Here is a 16654-nt window from a genome sequence, read left to right on the forward strand (position 1 = left end):
TTTGTGGTTTGTCTTGTCTCACCCCGGCTGATATATCACAAAATCCACTGTTTAAATTGTTCCCTATATTGCCCCTATGCCCCTGTAAGGTGTCCTTGGGTGTTATGAAAGGCGGCCCCCCTACATAAATGTATTATTATTATTAAGAAGAACAACTTGGTGTGGAGGGGATGTAGGAAGCAGGAGCAGGTGGGGTGAGATGGGGCTTCAAGGTTCAAGGTTATTTGTTTTAAATGTGTCTTGGAGATAAGGACCAGCTGCACACAATAAAATACAGTATAACACAAAACCAATAAGACACACGGTGACACATGGCACACCAACAATCAATCATCGTCCAGCCTCAGCTTTGGTATTCTTTCACAACCATGTTATGGGTTTATTAGACTGAGCAAACATAAACATATGTGGTGATCCCACGGGTTCTTGTTTGCAGACAGCGGCGATTGGAGCATCCGTAGGCTGCACAAAAGTCCGGCATAGTCAGGTACTTCTGTAAACACAAAGCCAGAAAATTCCTGTATCATAATGCAAGATGTTTTTAACAAGCCAAACCACTTGGAAGAAATCATGTGTAACTTAAGTTATGTTGAAAAGTTCTGCCTCTCCCACTGGTGTAAAGTTGCTGGGTCAACTTTGTAATACTAGGTCTCACTGACAGCCTCTTGTTATTAGCCAGCTAATAAATACAACCACATACACAAAGAAAAGCTGCAATTTCAACATGTCCAAGCATCCTGTATCATAGCCATGCTAATCATGTTTATAATAAACCAAACCGTTTGTAAATCAGTCAAGATTTCAGTGAGTTAAGAGTATTTTTGTGCAGATCACTCACCTTACAACAGCTACCATAACATGAATCAGAGTAACTGTTAACTGTAGCAAGATGGCGGCCGGACAGCTACGCTGGAAAATCTCTCATGAGCCATCTAGTGTTTATATATATCTATGATTTTATCATCATGCGCTCATGAGCAACTCTCATAGGAATGAATGAGGCCCCGCCTCCCACGCTGTATCCAGTTCTTATTATACATCCATGGTCTGCGCAGGTCTTGCTTGTCTCAAACAAGCCTATTAACTTCCGGTGAGACCGAGACTAGTGATGGCAAAATGAAGCTTTGAATGAAGCATCGAACCACTTGGACAATTGTGTCGGAAATAGGTTCATTTCTCAAAGCTTCAGTTACAGCGACCTCTCCTGGCGAAGTGCAAGGCTGCAGTGGGTTTAACGTATCTTTGCCTTGAAAAATATTCGATGCACACACACACTAAGACTGAATATCATGTTCTATTTGCAATTAAAGATTGATAATTCTGTGTATTGGGTTATTGAGAAGAGACTAGAGAGTGCTGGACATTTGTTTGGGAGGAGAGGGCCACATTCGGGCCGCCGGCTGTACCCACTGGGCTATCTATTCCTTGAAATATTGAACTGTTTTTATATTGATAACTGTCTTTTTGTTCACAATTTCTCCACATTTCGAAGTGTTTCCCGAGCCAGAACGACCTATCTTTCTTCCTGGCTTGCTCTATAATGATACTACAATTCAAATGCAATACCAACAACAACTCAACAGACGACAACAACCCACACATTGCGCATTGTTTAGAGCGATCATAAAGTGTTGAAGCGCTCAAATTCGAAACTGTTTCAACCTGTCACCTGTCAGAATCGAGACGCGGCAGTGCATTAAATCGCGTGAATGGACCGCAAACCAGTCAAGTGATTCATTCAGGAAATGAAGCAGTTGCTGCTTCGGACGTCACATGTCACGTGATTTGAAGCAGTTGCTGCTTCGGACGTCATATGTCACGTGATTTGAAGCAAGCTTCGAAGCACTCCTTCTATGGAATAGGAAGTCCAGGGTTGAAGCTCCGTTCGAAGCTTCGGTGTCAAACTGCCATCACTAATGCGGCTTTCACACCGGCGCTTTTCAGTTTCTAGCTCCGAGCGGGAGCTTTTCTGGTTCAGCTCCGGTTTCCCTTTTCAGCTCCCGCTCTGTTCACATCGCCCACTGGCGCCCCAGAGCTGCCCCTGCTGCGTCATGACGTCACCGTTTACATCGCTCATTTGCTCCCCAACGGCAGCTCACAACAACAACTGCGTCGGGTCGATGATCGTGTTGCTTTTAATCACACGAAGCCAGAATAAATTGAATAACGACTTCTCCAACCTTATACTTTGCTCCAGGGTGCCGTGGTTCTTTGTTTATTAATGTGTTTCTGCAGCATTTACCGACCGCTGCAGTGCTGCTCTTCCACAGGAGTTTATTCTCCCGTTAGCTCTCGGTTAGCTCACACTGCAGCGGCCGCTCTAAAGTATTCACTGTCCGACTCACACAAGCAGCTGATGCATATCCCCAGTTCCCCTTAGCCTAAGTGAATGTGTGTCAGTCTGAATTGACACTGTTTGGTATCACAACGCTGTTAAGAAAGTTTCTCTGGTATAAAACGGGTGATGTTAGCATAGCAACCGAAGCTAAACTGACTACTTGCATCCGATAGCTGCAATAATACAAAACAACACGTCTGCCTCTCTCCACAATGATCGATAACAGTGAACGGATGGTCAAAGTAAGGTACAAATAAACAGAATCACACGAAGCCTGGTTAGTGTTGCTTGACTTTATAAAGTGTGTTTATAGGCACTACTGCTTGTAGGCAGGCATAACAGTGGTGGGTTTAGTTTCCTGCACGCCTCGACGTAAGAGAGACGTAAGCGACGTCGCCTCTTAGCTCCAAAGCTCTTGCCTCTGGACCGACAATTTTTTGGAGCTGGAAATGAAGCGGATTCCGGAGCTAAGAGCCGGCGCCGCTGCGGTGTGAACAGGAAAACCCGGCGCTTTTCAGGCTCTAGCTCCGAGCCGGAGCTGAAAAGGCGCTGGTGTGAAAGGAGCGAGGAAATGAAAAATAAGAGAAGTATGAAGGACCCTGTGTATTTTCAAATTCTAGCGCACTCGAGCTGGTTTCTCCAAAATTACCTACCCCACCTTTAAGTACATGTACCTCGTCCTCTCTGACCACGCCCAGCACCCGTACCGTAATTACACGAATAGACGCGGGTGTTTTTAATAGGTTTTTATGGTTTTTGCAAACGATAAACCGTTCTGCTTCATTACTGCAGGACAACATACCAAACACGGCGTAAACTTTCTGCTCACAACAGGTCAGTGAAACGTTACAGAATACTCTAAACGCAGTAATTACATCGACTGTAGTCACTGTATTTGCTTGAAAATGAATGTGGGAACTTCGAGGGACGTGAATGACCCCCCAGCTCACCTTTCCCCACATTGGCGCCGGGCCCGTCCTGTGTGCTGCAGCCAGTAGACTTGTGGAGACGAGACCGACACCAAGCGTCAGACAACACGGCCAGCAGGAAGAGCTGTGTGATCCTCGCTCACCTGTTCAATTCACTGTAGGTCGGATAATGCTCTTGGATTAAACGCTGCAAGGCTGAACCCCCGGAGACCACATACAGCTGTTTGGCATCTGGAATCACCGAGCAAGTGAGTGGAACAGTCTGGATTACTATTTGATTAAAACTCGACCTTTAACCGGGCAGTAGAGGCAGGGAAAGTAGCCTAGGTCTTTTTCAAAGTCTCTAAAGGCTGACGAAGAGTTTCTTTCATGACTCATTAAACATAGGAATTGCAAGTATCACTCCAGTTGTTGTTAAACATTAAGTCAAATAAATGGCGATAGAGTTGTTTCGCCCGAACAAAACACGTTTTTATATACTTTTAATTTGTAATCGATACATGTTTCCTCCAGGAAATCGTTGTCACACAGCCATGTAAGCAAGTAATGGTTCAGGTTGTGCAGTTTATAGACACAACACACTGGATTTAGACATAGGCATACAGTACACAAATACACATTAGGCCACTGGTTTTAATATATTGTCATAAACGATGTTCAGTAAAGAGGATACATGATATATCCTGGAAAACAATGTATTTGATATTAACACTTTCTTCAGGTCTGTTTCACTTCAGTTGCATTCATTGGCTTGAAGATTTGAAACAATATTACATGTATTAAAGGTTATTAATCAAAACCTTATTAAACCCATTGACCATGGTGCTCTTTAATACTATTGATTGTGCTCAAACAATATATAGGAATACAGGGCTTTGATTAGACTTAAATACGTGTACTTTGTACTTCTACTCTACTACAATTCAGAGGTAAATCGTGTAAGTTTACACATTTATTTAACACCTTTACAGATTTGTATTAATACGGTGAAATATAAACAACACTTAAAGAATGATTTAGTTACACCTGGATTAAATTCACTATCTACCCTGCAGTATACCAAGTCATTAAAACTAGCTGCACCTCTACCAGCTTTGTAACACATTAATGCATCAATAATCAAAATAAAAACACATCATATATTATTCTGAAATGGATCAATCTGCATAATGAGTACTTTTACTTGTAAATGTTGCTGCTAACACTTTTGTACTTTTACTTGAGTAACATTTTTAATACAGGAGGACATTTACTTCTAGTAAAGTATTACTCTGGTACTTCCACTTTTACACAAATAAAGTTCTGAGTACTTCTCCCTCCTCTGGCATTATCCTTGGATATATATAAAAACTAAGACCATTATTTTATGTGGACAGATGAGCTAGATCACACAATACTGTTTGTGCTTTTGTTTAAAATTGTTGCTTTTGAAATTAATCAATATGAGTTAAAGATGCCAGAATGATGTATTTATCCTTCATAGGTGAGAATGAATGAGGCCACAGGAGTACAGAGCATCCGAGAAGCGCTCACAAGGTACAATGAAGAGGAAGGGAGCCAGGAAGAGGAGACAACAGAAGATGAGGAGCCCAGAGCCTGCGCGGTGTGTGGAGATCTGGCCAAGGGTTACCACTTTAATGCTTTGACATGTGAAGGCTGCAAGGGCTTCTTCAGGTGACGTTATTTCAATCATGTCACTCACACATGCAGCTGTAGCACTTCCCTTATTTATGCAACTGAATTAAATTCCTAACAACTTATTCAAGCAGGAGCTTTTCACCCAGATAAGTTACACACCCACAGTAGTTGAGAACTAATAACAATCAAAGGTTGTAAAGTTCCTGGTTGGTACCTTGTCGTCACATACAATGTCATACGTTAATACATTATGTGTGTTTTAATGCATGTGATTTTGAACTTCAGATTGGTTTTTGAGGTTATTACTGAGTGGATTTTAAAATCAATTCAGACGTGCCATAAAGAGGTCAACGCAGCTCCGCTGTAGGTTCCAGAACAAATGCAGCATAACCAAAAACAACCGACGGTCGTGTCAAGCCTGCCGCTTCCGTAAATGCCGGGCCATAGGCATGCGCCAAGAGAGTAAGTAACATCCAGACACAAAGAATGATTTTGTGTTTTTGTATTGGTAGCATGTGATTAGAGGAGCTTAAATGTAAATGCTGGAGGGATTATCATATTTGATTGAATGGGCATATTAATATGATACTAGTATTTATATTGTATCTTTATTTGATTTTAAACTTTTTTATTTCAACAAAATACAGTCCTACAGGAGTTATTTAAACACGAATTCCACCAGCCTGGCTGTGTGGTCATTAAAGATTCTAATCTTCTAATCTAATCAGATGTAAAACATAATTTTGTAACTGTCAGAAGTGTTTTAATCAGATTTCTATACATATTTTTGTGTTCTTTTAGTGGTCATGTCTGAGAAGGAAGTACAGGAGAGGAGGACCCGCATCCAGACGAGGAAGAGGCTGGATGCACCAGTGGAGCTTTCCTCCCAACAAGAGGAAACCATTAAGGAGCTTCTCTGTAGCCACCGCCAATCATTCGACTCAGCATTTTATCGCTTCAGTGGCTTTAGGGTGCGTGAATGGCTGTCAACATGTTTGAGGTGTTGTCTCTGTTTTATCATTTCTCACTGAGACTTTTTTTTTTTTTTAGCCTATGGACAGAAACGCCCTTCCTGTAGGTCAGGACGAGTCTGAAAGCGAGCTGTGCTCCCTCTCCTCCACCAGTCTCTCTGGTTCCTTTGAAACACCAGAAAACCAAGAGCATGAAGAGGCCGGGAAAAAAGGCAGTGTTTTCACTGCTCTTCCACACGTGGCTGACCTGACCACTTACATGATTCAGGACATCATTACTTTCTCTAAAAGTCTTCGGGACTTCCAGTAAGCGTTTACCTCAATGCATTTTCATTTACATTTGTTTTATATTTGGAAAAAAGTATTCACTTTTAATTTTGTGTCTCTTACAGATCTCTGAACATGGATGATCAAATTTCTCTGTTAAAGGGAGCCACATTTGAAATAATGCAGATACGCTTCAACATGGTGTTTAACACAAAAACAGGAATCTGGGAATGTGGCCATATAACTTACTGCATAAATGACGCTGTACGAGGTGAGAACACTTTATATTGGTTATTTGAAATAATATATATTATATATATATTATATATAGGCCTATATATAAATAGGAATAAACTTAGCTGTTTCAACTATACAGCTTGAACATGGCAAGGGACTGTACTTACTGTATATAGCGCTTTATAAGGTATTTTCAACACCTTAAACCAGTTTACACACTACTAGTCATTCACCCATTCACATCTCATTCATTCACGCAGTGTCACTTGCTCTAGGAACAAAAATGTATACACATTCATACACCATTGGCCATGCTATCGGGAGCAACACAGGGTTATCTTGCCCAAGAATATATTGACACGGGCATGGGATCAAATCCAAAACCTTCTAGTTGAAAGACGACCGCACACCCTCACGGCCACAGTCACTCCCACATGTACAGATGAGTACCCAAAATATATATTTTTAAGTGGAGGCAACACAACAGCCTTTAAACACAACACAACATACTGTATCATCCCCTTATACAGTGCATGTCAAACGCACTGGTGCAGTTGCCTATAAACACATAAAAGGCAAGGCAAGTTTATTTATATAGCACTTTTCAACACAAGGCAATTCAAAGTGCATTACAAAAAATGAAAAACATTAAGAAAATGGCATTTAAAATCAGTCATTAAAAAGAAAAGCTAATAAAAGAAACATTAAAAGAAAAAAAAACAGGTAGTTGCTGTATATTTCTGCTGTGTAGTGTTGTACTGTGGGTTTATCAGAGCTTTGGCACACCACTGGGCCCTTGGCGGGTTCAGAGCCCTATAGTTTGAAGTCACTATTAGCATTTCCGGTTCAGCAGACAATCAAAAATAAAAAACAAATCAAATACTAAAGAGACACAGAATAACCAAGAAGAGATGCCAACAAGAGATACTCAAAACTACCAAAAAGAGTTGAATAGTTCAAAAGAACAACAGGGTTAGCATTAAGCATTACATTTGGCTCTTTTCTGCTGTAACAAATTTAATTTAGGTATTCTGATTCTGATTAAAGTTATCTGACCTCAGTGTTTCCCACAGAATTTGATTCTATTTGTGGGGGCACCGCACCCCCGGCAAGAAAAGCCAAAGGCCCCTTAACCTATTCGGGTGGTCCACGCATCCACCCCCCCCTCAAATAAGATAAAACATGCGAGTTCATGACTACTGTAGACAACGTTCTTGTTGCTCTGTGGTGCGTTGTTAATGAGTGAAACACACCGGAGTTGAGGATCTGTGGGGTTTATTCTCCCAAAAATATAATTTACAATTTAGGCATTTAGCAGACGCCTTATTCCAAAGCGACTTACAATGACCGATTACAGGGACATTCTCCCTGGAATAACCGAGGGCTAAGTGCCTTACTCAAGGGCACACTAGTAGTGGTGTTCCAGGCAGGATTTGAACTCGCAACCTTCCGATCATCAGCCCACCTCACTATCCATTAGACCACCAAAAAAAAAAAAAAAGATAGTATATATATATCTTTTTTTTTTATGAGATCCATTTGTGGCGGACGATATTTAATTGTGGCAGCCCGCCACAATTAAATCAATGTATGGGAAACACTGGACCTGATGAAGGGGTCAATGTGTATGCATTAGTTTCTCACTTCCCTTGTTTTGGTTTCCATTAGTAAGGCACCACGTTATACAGTATGAAGTTGCTAAGTAGCAAATAATAGTAGTACCTTTTATTTTAAAGTCAGACAAGTGCTGTTGAACTTCCCTCACCGCCCTTATCTGATGCTCACAGAGGTGTAACGTGACTAGCGGGGAGCGTTTTCCAGAATGTTGTCAAACCGGTGTTGTCTGCTAATTTTCTAGAGAGCAAATGAAATTCAATGACTGTTCATTCATGTCTCTTCTAGCTTGGGAATCCCTTGGCTGGCAGACAGTCTTTAGACAAGAGAATCAGCTGTAGACCAGGTGTTCACGTACAAGTACATATTAATATAAATATACACTTTTAACTCTAGGTCTCAGTCTTTTTCCAGGTAAGTACAAAAAACATAAAATATTTCCTTGTTTGTGAACACCCGGACAATAAAGCTTAAAATGAAGAATAATGAAATAATATAACAATCAACAACCAACTGACTTAATGTGGATTCAATACATTGTGCCTCATACTGTGGAAACTAACGCAGGCAAGGAACTTGAGCACACTTAGTTCATTTTCATGTTTTTCCCTTGTGTCACTATCTATTATTCTTTTACCATCTCTGTCCCATAGCGGGTTTCCAGCCACTTCTGCTGGAGCCTCTGCTGAAATTTCACCACACGCTGCGCGACCTGTGCCTGCAGGAGGAAGAGTACGCCCTCATGCAGGCCATGTCCCTGTTTTCTCCAGGTAGCATTTTCAGGATCTTCATCAGTTCCTCCCCGTTCTTGCTAATCAATCATTTATAAACCCTGTGAATATTTAAAACCTAGAAAGAGTGTGTATTTGAACCCAGTCAAACGTATTTTCAACATTCTAATATTTGCTGTTGAATAGTAAGCGTGATTTTATTTGATCAGACCGTCCAGGTGTGCAGCAGCACCGTGTGATTGACGAGCTTCATGAGAACTTGGCGCTGACTCTAAAGTCCTGGATTGACTGCAAGAGGACAGGACCAGAGAAACAGTGAGTGTAATACATAGCGCCACCCTGGGACCACTCCCTTTTAAATCTTTCTCAGATTCCCCCTCCTTTGTTTCCTCTGCCTGCAGCCTGCTGTACCCCAAGGTGATGTCCTGCCTCACTGAGATGAGAACAATGAATGAGGAGTACAGCAAACAGGTTCTGCAGATCCAGGACATCCAGCCGGACATTATCTCGCCTCTCATAATGGAGATGGTCAGTAAAAACCCCTGTAGTGACTTCTGATAGCGACATCTACTGTTCATAGCCGGGACCAGCTCAACGTGCTCATTGGTTTGAAGAAGCCTTCTGTTTTTGATGTTGTTAAATGTGTCCAAATACTAAAGAATGCACTTACATCATGTGATGTCCAAAGCACGAAATCCAGATGAAGATAATCAAGTCCTGCTGAAATATAACACTATCAACTTTCAAGTAAGCTATGAATTAGGACACAATTAAGTTTCAGGGGTTACAGTGGCAGTGGATTATGGTAGATTTAACATTTGTGCCATTTGTTTTACACATGAAGTTGTAAATTGTAAGTTCACTTTGTGTGTCTATGAATGAATGCTGACATAACGTTTTTTTAAGAGAATTGTGAGAGAAGATGAACTTTGTATTTTCTCAGAGAACGGTCATATATATATATTTGTTACCTCAGATTCATGTTTAGTGTTTGATGCATTCATGTGAAACAAGAAGGCTCTACACATATTGTAAATACAAATGCTCTGTAGGGCCATAAACATCATAAGACAAACACTGCCCCACTGTGGTCATTCTGTCTAAAAATAAAACGGATCAGTTGGTCGGGAAATCTGGGCTAGTCAAAGAAGTAGGACCTAAACCAGAGGGAAGATGTACTGTTAATGTATGAATTTATAATCATTAAATGGGCTGCTGCTGTTTCTCATTGTCAATTAGAACTCAACAGTGTTTTTATTTCAGAGTTCAACTTATATAATCATTGTTGCACTTTTTAGCCATGCTAGCGGCATAGTTCGAAAAAGGGAAACGCAAATGTGAACATGCTGAAGCCATCATCTCGTAAACTAGTGTTGAGAGTAGAGGGAGAGAATTGTTATCTTTTATCAAGTTAAGTTCTTCGTTCCAATAAAATGTTTAGCGATTCGATGCAAGTCTCAGGAACATTTACCACCAAAACACTGACCAGGCTATACACATTTACCACACTCTTACTCAAAGAAGATGGAGCAGACAAAGATGTTGATCATTTCCAGGCTATCCTACTCTTTATTTAATGCAAATTACAGTACCAGGGAACTATTCCTCAGAGCACGCAGAGGGAATATTTACAGAGGTGCACATTTAGCATACCTTCACAGAACAAAAACAAAAAAATGAAATCAAAGTTTCAGTCACAAACGGAGGCATTCAAGTAGTAGTACTGTTATACAGGATGTTGTGTGGTACTTTTTCTTTAAACCCAGTTAACATGTTAAACGTGTGTATATGCCAGCATAATATTTTATACCAGTATATACACTTATTATTTGGTAACCTTTGTGGTGTTTTTATTGAACTGGAGTTAGGGGGGTAGGGTGAGGTGTTCAATCTTTCTTGTGGAGGGTAGCAACACGTTCATGAATGCAAAATTACAGCAAGCAGGAGACAGGAGAGAGGCTACATGACTCGATGCCTTAGGTGCTACTGAAGTGTGCAGACAGGAAGGAGAACAAGCAAAAAGGACAAAAAAAGATCCAGGAGACAGAATACATACATAACTGCCTCGTCACAACTACATCTTAGTTTGGCTTTTGGTAACAGAACCAACACTGTGAGTTACACAGAAACTATACTGTACTGACTACAGTATACGAGGCCTTTTTTAACCCCCGCTGCCATCCCCCAAACCCACTTCATGCCGCGGAGCCTGTGCCAGGACTGTGGTGGACACGTTTGTGCTGTGTGTGCATGTGTGTCCAAGATAAAACATCTATTCAAATAAACACTACTCGTGTCTTCAGTTAAGGAAAAAAAGAATCCTTACAATAATTAACAATGTCTGTATATTACATTAAGTGTGCAAGGACAAATGGGAAGAGGTGCGAGTGGAGGGGGACTGAAAATCAAGTGGGATTGTGTGTGTGTGTGTTGCAGGACATTCAACAGCACCAAAGGGAGAGTCCAAGTCAGAGGGGGGGAGTGGGTGATGGAAGGGGGAGGCGGGTGAGAGGGGGGGGTGGGTGATGGAAGGGGGAGGCGGGTGAGGGGAAACAAGGCGAAGGTGTATGAAAGCAAAGGCACTCCAAACTATAGTTACACTATACATGACTAGTTTGTGTTACAATAATACAGCTGTCATCTACTGTACTGTACAGGTAAGATTGAACATATGGCTGGATAAAGCTGATCATCATCATCTACAATATCCACAAACATCAGTTTTGCCCTGATTGTTTTTTTTAATCTTTTTTTCTTTCATTTCTTCTTTCCCTACCTTTTATCATCTTTGTTTTTGCTCATAAACAGTACATGGGTCTGCATACATACATACCTTGAACACAACATGAACACAAAATAAACATAAAAAAACAACATACAAGTCAGAATTTTGGTGAGGAGCATTTATACTGTATATACAAATTCTGCTTTTCTTTCTTTTTCTTTTCTTCTTTTTTAAATGTAGTGAGTATTGTCTGTAAATAAGACGCTTGGACAGACTGTACCGAGGGGCTCTATGTGCGGCGGGGGGGGGGGGGGGGGGGGGGAGCGAGAAGGCTAACACTTCAGTCAGCGGTCACAGAACAGGAGACAGTCAGAGGTGAGGGGACCGACGCCAGAAAGAAGAGTGATGAGAAACACTGACTTTTTCACAGAGACTGAGAGAGAAAGGACGGGGGGGAAGATGTTCGTCTGGAAACTGCACTGTCACAGAAACACTGTTACAGACAGAGTCGGTACAAAGGCAAGGGATAGAGCAATGCCCTAAATCCATCTCCAGCCTTAATACAGACAACACAGGGCAGACAGCTGGAATCTAACAACACTCCAGCAAAGAAAACAAAAACACCACCTCATCTAGATCTATTGTCTTTAGGCAGCAGCAAATATTGCCACTGCTCTGCCAGATAGGAGCTCCCCATAAATGATTTCTGAACCATTGTAGTTAATATACATATATCTATATATACTTTTTATACATAAGGAAAAGTAATATATAAACTGTGTATGTATGCAAGTTTGTTTTGTATGTATATATTATACAAGCACACAGGACCAGATACATGTCACAATCCAAAAACATCTGCCCAGGAGTACAAAACAATTTAAAACAAGGTCGCGTAAAACAGCTTTTCAGACCATTTAAAAACAACCCTAGGCAACGGAAAAAAAAGAAACCTGTCCAAACGTTACCCCCGCAAGTGGACTGCGTCTTTCCACATACATCAGGATCATCATGCACCCATGTGTGTGTGTGTGAGGATGTACGTGTGTGTTTGTGAGTGTGTATGTGTGTATACCCGTGCGTGAGCCTCATGCCTTGTCTGCAGAAGTGGAGTTGAGAAGTGAGAGGGTGTGGAGACCCCCGGGAGATCCTAACCATACTCAGGCCATGCACTACAGGAGGAACCAAGGGGGGGTCGGCCAGGGGACACATCGGGGTCAAAGGATGCAGAAAAATGGGACGAGGAGGACGGCCGGAGAGGGGGAACAGCTTAGGACTTTTTCTACAGATTGTCCTCTTACAAACATTAGCAGGCTAGCATTGTGTATACATGTACAGTGTACTTTAACAAGAGTACAGTCGACAACACCTCTGGCCCTGCGCTTTGCTTCCCGTCGAGAGGGCACGGAGAGACGTCTTTGAGGGAGGATGGAGTAGAGTTCAAACAGCTGGATGAAGGGCCAGTCAGGGACAAAAGATCAGGGATAAGGGGGGCTTGGTTTGTGGTTTTGGCATGGGGCTGTGGGCTAGCTGTTGAACCCGGACTGCGTCAGCATCGCTCCGCTGCTGTCGGGGGGGAGAGTAGGGCGGAGCTGAGCGGAGATCACGCCCTGGCCGGGGCGATGGAGAGGCCGAGGGCTGAGGCCGGTGCGGGGCGTCTGAGGGCTCAGGAGGTGGAGTTGGAGGCCGAGGCGGAGGCGGTGGTGTTGCTGGGGCCTCGCTCTGTGCTGCTGCCATCTGAGGAGAGGAGCAGATCTACAGTCAAACTAATACTTGTATTGTAAAGAAACAATTGAAATAACAATGGTTTATAATATTTACATTATTTATTTTATTGCACGTAATTTATTGTATATTTGAAATGTTCTGAGCAAGATCCTTAGCACCAAACTGAAGCTGCTAATTGGCACACAATGAAAGGTTATTTTGACACCCAAGTGTAAATGTGTGAGTATGTATTTTGTTGTGGAAGCAGTCCGCCTGCACAGCAGAGTTTAGTGCCCACAGTGCTTTTTAAAACATAATTTATAGCAAGTCGACAGAACATTAAGTAGGAGTAACATTAGCGCCAGTACTTCTAATAGATACAAAGTATAGTGCCAGTGGAAGCGTCTAACCTGTGGTGGCAGAGGTGTTGGTGGGGGTGGAGGCGGCTGCCTGGCTGCGGGCGTGGGCTGGGACGAGTATGGAGGCCAGAGAGGGATTACTGGATAACTCTGAAAAAAAAGGTCATGTTTTAAAAATAGCATAAAGCATGGAAGCCAACGATGGAAACGTGTTTTAATAGGTACTAATAGTTGTGCTTATCTATGAATGAAAACTGACGGCACAGTACGAGAACACCTTTTCATGGAAAAAGAGACAAATAAAATACATTTTAATCGTAGTGTTTACCAATACAAATTCAAACTTCTGAAAAAACTTTAATCCTTAAAAGACGATAAATCAATTAATCAATAAATTGTAAGTCATTTATTGAAGCAAATATTCTGGTTTAGTTTTGATTCCAAATGTTATATCTGCTGGTTTATTTAGTCTTTTGTGCTGAGCAACAGAACGTCCGTGCGTGTGCATGTACCCTGGGTGGTGAAATTGAAGAGGGAGGGCTTATCTCTCCCGTTGGGCAGTTTGACGTTGGGGTCGCGCAGCTCGTCAAAGAAAGAGTGGGCGCAGGCCTCTAGAGGGGTGAGGCGGGCGGTGGGGGTGTACTCCAGCAGGCGAGAGCACAGGGCGATGGCCTCTGGAGGCGTGCGCGGCCGGAACACCTGAACAACAGTTAGACACCAACACGGCTGTCAGCAGGGACACGGGAAGTCTGCTCTCAAGGAGAATACTGAAGACATTCAAATGTTTTTAACACATACACACGAAGACACAAAATGGACTAATGCAAACAAATGAAAGCACTTTCTATGACTCAGATCTAAAATGCATTTTGAACATACTTAACATGTACTTAACATGTGTGTATCTGTAAAGCGCTTTGAGCACTGGAAAAGCGCTATAATAAATGCAAGGAATTATTAATTATTATGCTTTGAAGTAACAGCACTGTATTATTATAGTTATAAGCACTTATAATGCTCTTTTACAATAATCATAACACATTTTATATAAAGCATTTTACAATTACTTTGAAATGTCATGTACTCTGCACTGTGATAGCCTCTGCAGAAATACGGTCCTATTGCTGGAAGACTGGATGGTTGCCGATGTATTAAAGTGCCCTTGTTTTATGTATGTACCAATTTAATTTAGTGTTGTTATTTTTCTTTAATGTAAAGTAATGTAGTTGTCCTGTGTATATGTATATATTGCTTTGGGCTCTATGTTTTCGTCCTATGTATGTGATTTTTTTTGTATGCTGAAAATCAATAAACATATTGATAAAAAATATGTCATGTAATTGTGATACCTCAAATTGTTTGTCACTAACTGACATTTTAGATAGACATCTATTATATATATTATATTTTTATTTACTTAAAACAAACCATGAGCACTTACACCTATAACAAGCCAGCTTATTATGTATCATATCTGCCTATAACTCAGGAATGTCTTTACTAACATTAATGGCATTATAATGAGATTCTAATGTTTTACATCCATTACAACTTGAAATTATAATACACTATGATCCTTGCAAAAAATGAGTTACAAGTTTAAAACACTATGAGAATTGACTCAAAGTCATTGTCATTGAGTATTTTTAGAAATCATGTGTCAATATAAATATAAATGTTATTTATATAGCGCTATAAGCAGATTACAACGCATTTTTAATACGTTCATAATGCATTATAGACATTGGCGTCATATTTAGTGTAAATGATGAAGCCTGCTCTACTTTAATGTAGAGGTTAGTGTGTAGGAGTACGACTGTCACTGAAGGACTGAGCGCTGCAGCGGTGAACAGTCTCAGTGACAGAGTGCAGTTGCAGAGAGCGACCACAGCGGGGCGCCTCAGAGTCGCACAGGAGGACCTGCTGACGCTGCTGCTGATTGGATGGCTTTTTTATCCAATGCAGGAGCTGAGGGTGGGACTGCTGAGGGGGAGCCAGGAAGAGAACATGTCCCTCTGGTTTATCACACCTGTTCTATCTTCACCAGATGAGGGCAGGAAGTGGAGAACTAAGGGGATATTCTGGTGGCACCGGGTCAATCTGTCTTTAATAAACTAACAGATACAGCAGAGCAAAGTCAGGACTGTTGAGCCAATTTGAAAGCATGTTTAACTGACAGTCAAAAGCATCGGCTCAATGCTTTACATAATGTTTATTTAGCAATTACTGTACCTGCATTTAACTTGAAATATTGACCAAAAACGTATAATTTAAACCAGGATTTTAACGCATTTTAAAGCATGTTGTGGCGTTTTGTTAATCCACGGCTGCTTAAAAATACCTTACTCAAAAAGGAGCAAAATAAGAATACAAACAAGCCATATTTTATGGGCAAGCACGCCTCAGATAAAAAGCTTTGCATGCAAAATAAAACTATTTCAATAGAGCTTTATGACAGCTGTGTAAGGTTGAGTATTTAGCCTGTATTTTATCCGTCACTCTTCACAGAGTCTGTAAACTCAGAGCAGCTTTTGAGGCTTCATGCGGCTCTGTTGGGAGGATGTGATAAAGATGGAGGAAGGATGGCATGCAGGTATGATGGGAGACACAAGCATGGAGACAAGCTGTGGATCTTAGAGAAGTAAAAGGGCTCCTGTACCTGTTGACTCACCTTAGTCCAAGGATGTGCCTTAATCTGAGGGAACTTGAACTCAGTGTAGTTGGGGTTCATCTCCCGGATTTGCTCTCGGGTCGGGGTGCCGAGAACCTGGAGAGGACAGGACAGACAAGAACAGGAACAATACGTCATCAACTGGAATTCAAAATATCACGCATTTTCATCACTCATGAAGAAGACATCTCAGTGTCATATATCATCTGAGTATCGTTTATGAGGACTTATACATCCTGTGTGTCAACCCGAGTCATCACCTTTATAATTTCAACCAACTGATCCACTCCACTGTCACCGGGGAAGATTGGTTGTCCTAGCAACAGCTCTGCTAGCACGCACCCAGCTGACCACACATCTAGAGAGGAGGCAGGTCACACAGAGGAGAGATGTCAGATACAAGCAAAGGAGGTAAAATAATAACATTTGAGCTCATATACAATCTGATAGTATTTCATTATCTTTGT

The 16654-nt window shown here is 41.5% G+C and overlaps 2 protein-coding genes across 4 annotated transcripts in view; one reads left to right on the top strand and one right to left on the bottom strand.

Moving 5' to 3' along the window:
• The first annotated feature begins 3439 nt into the window (after positions 1 to 3439).
• Positions 3440 to 9960, top strand: nr1i2 (nuclear receptor subfamily 1, group I, member 2). Of its 2 annotated transcripts, none has more exons than XM_034109387.2 (9): positions 3440 to 3515; positions 4751 to 4941; positions 5237 to 5367; positions 5707 to 5876; positions 5956 to 6182; positions 6269 to 6414; positions 8648 to 8764; positions 8935 to 9040; positions 9127 to 9960. In XM_034109387.2, exons 2-9 carry the CDS (start codon positions 4757 to 4759, stop codon positions 9281 to 9283), a joined length of 1239 nt encoding a protein of 412 aa, XP_033965278.1. In that variant the 5' UTR covers positions 3440 to 3515; positions 4751 to 4756; the 3' UTR covers positions 9284 to 9960. The 2 variants fall into 2 exon arrangements, with proteins under 2 accessions (XP_033965278.1, XP_033965280.1); XM_034109389.2 differs by having other exon boundaries at positions 9096 to 9247.
• A 307-nt stretch (positions 9961 to 10267) lies between these two features.
• The window catches only part of gsk3ba (glycogen synthase kinase 3 beta, genome duplicate a), a 48384-nt gene continuing 41997 nt past the window's right edge, over positions 10268 to 16654 (bottom strand). The window contains exons 7-11 of one of the 2 annotated variants that reach the window (XM_034109386.1): positions 16448 to 16545; positions 16188 to 16283; positions 14029 to 14215; positions 13568 to 13666; positions 10268 to 13187 (exon numbers count right to left, since the gene is read on the bottom strand). In XM_034109386.1, coding sequence (XP_033965277.1) covers positions 13117 to 13187; positions 13568 to 13666; positions 14029 to 14215; positions 16188 to 16283; positions 16448 to 16545 — 551 coding nt within the window. In that variant the 3' untranslated portion in view covers positions 10268 to 13116. Of the gene's footprint in view, positions 13188 to 13567; positions 13667 to 14028; positions 14216 to 16175; positions 16284 to 16447; positions 16546 to 16654 lie in introns of both variants that reach the window. The other variant, XM_034109385.1, reaches the window with a different exon arrangement.

This window comes from Pseudochaenichthys georgianus, chromosome 21, assembly GCF_902827115.2.
Source record: "Pseudochaenichthys georgianus chromosome 21, fPseGeo1.2, whole genome shotgun sequence".
Classification (NCBI taxonomy): domain Eukaryota; kingdom Metazoa; phylum Chordata; class Actinopteri; order Perciformes; family Channichthyidae; genus Pseudochaenichthys; species Pseudochaenichthys georgianus.

Coding starts and splice junctions, on each gene's coding strand:
- nr1i2 (XM_034109387.2), top strand. CDS start 4,757: ATGAATGAGGCCACAGGAGTACAGAGCATCCGAGAAGCGCTCACAAGG. Junction 5,877..5,955: donor ATCGCTTCAGTGGCTTTAGG/GTGCGTGAATGG, acceptor TTTTTTTTTTAG/CCTATGGACAGAAACGCCCT. Junction 6,415..8,647: donor CATAAATGACGCTGTACGAG/GTGAGAACACTT, acceptor TCTGTCCCATAG/CGGGTTTCCAGCCACTTCTG.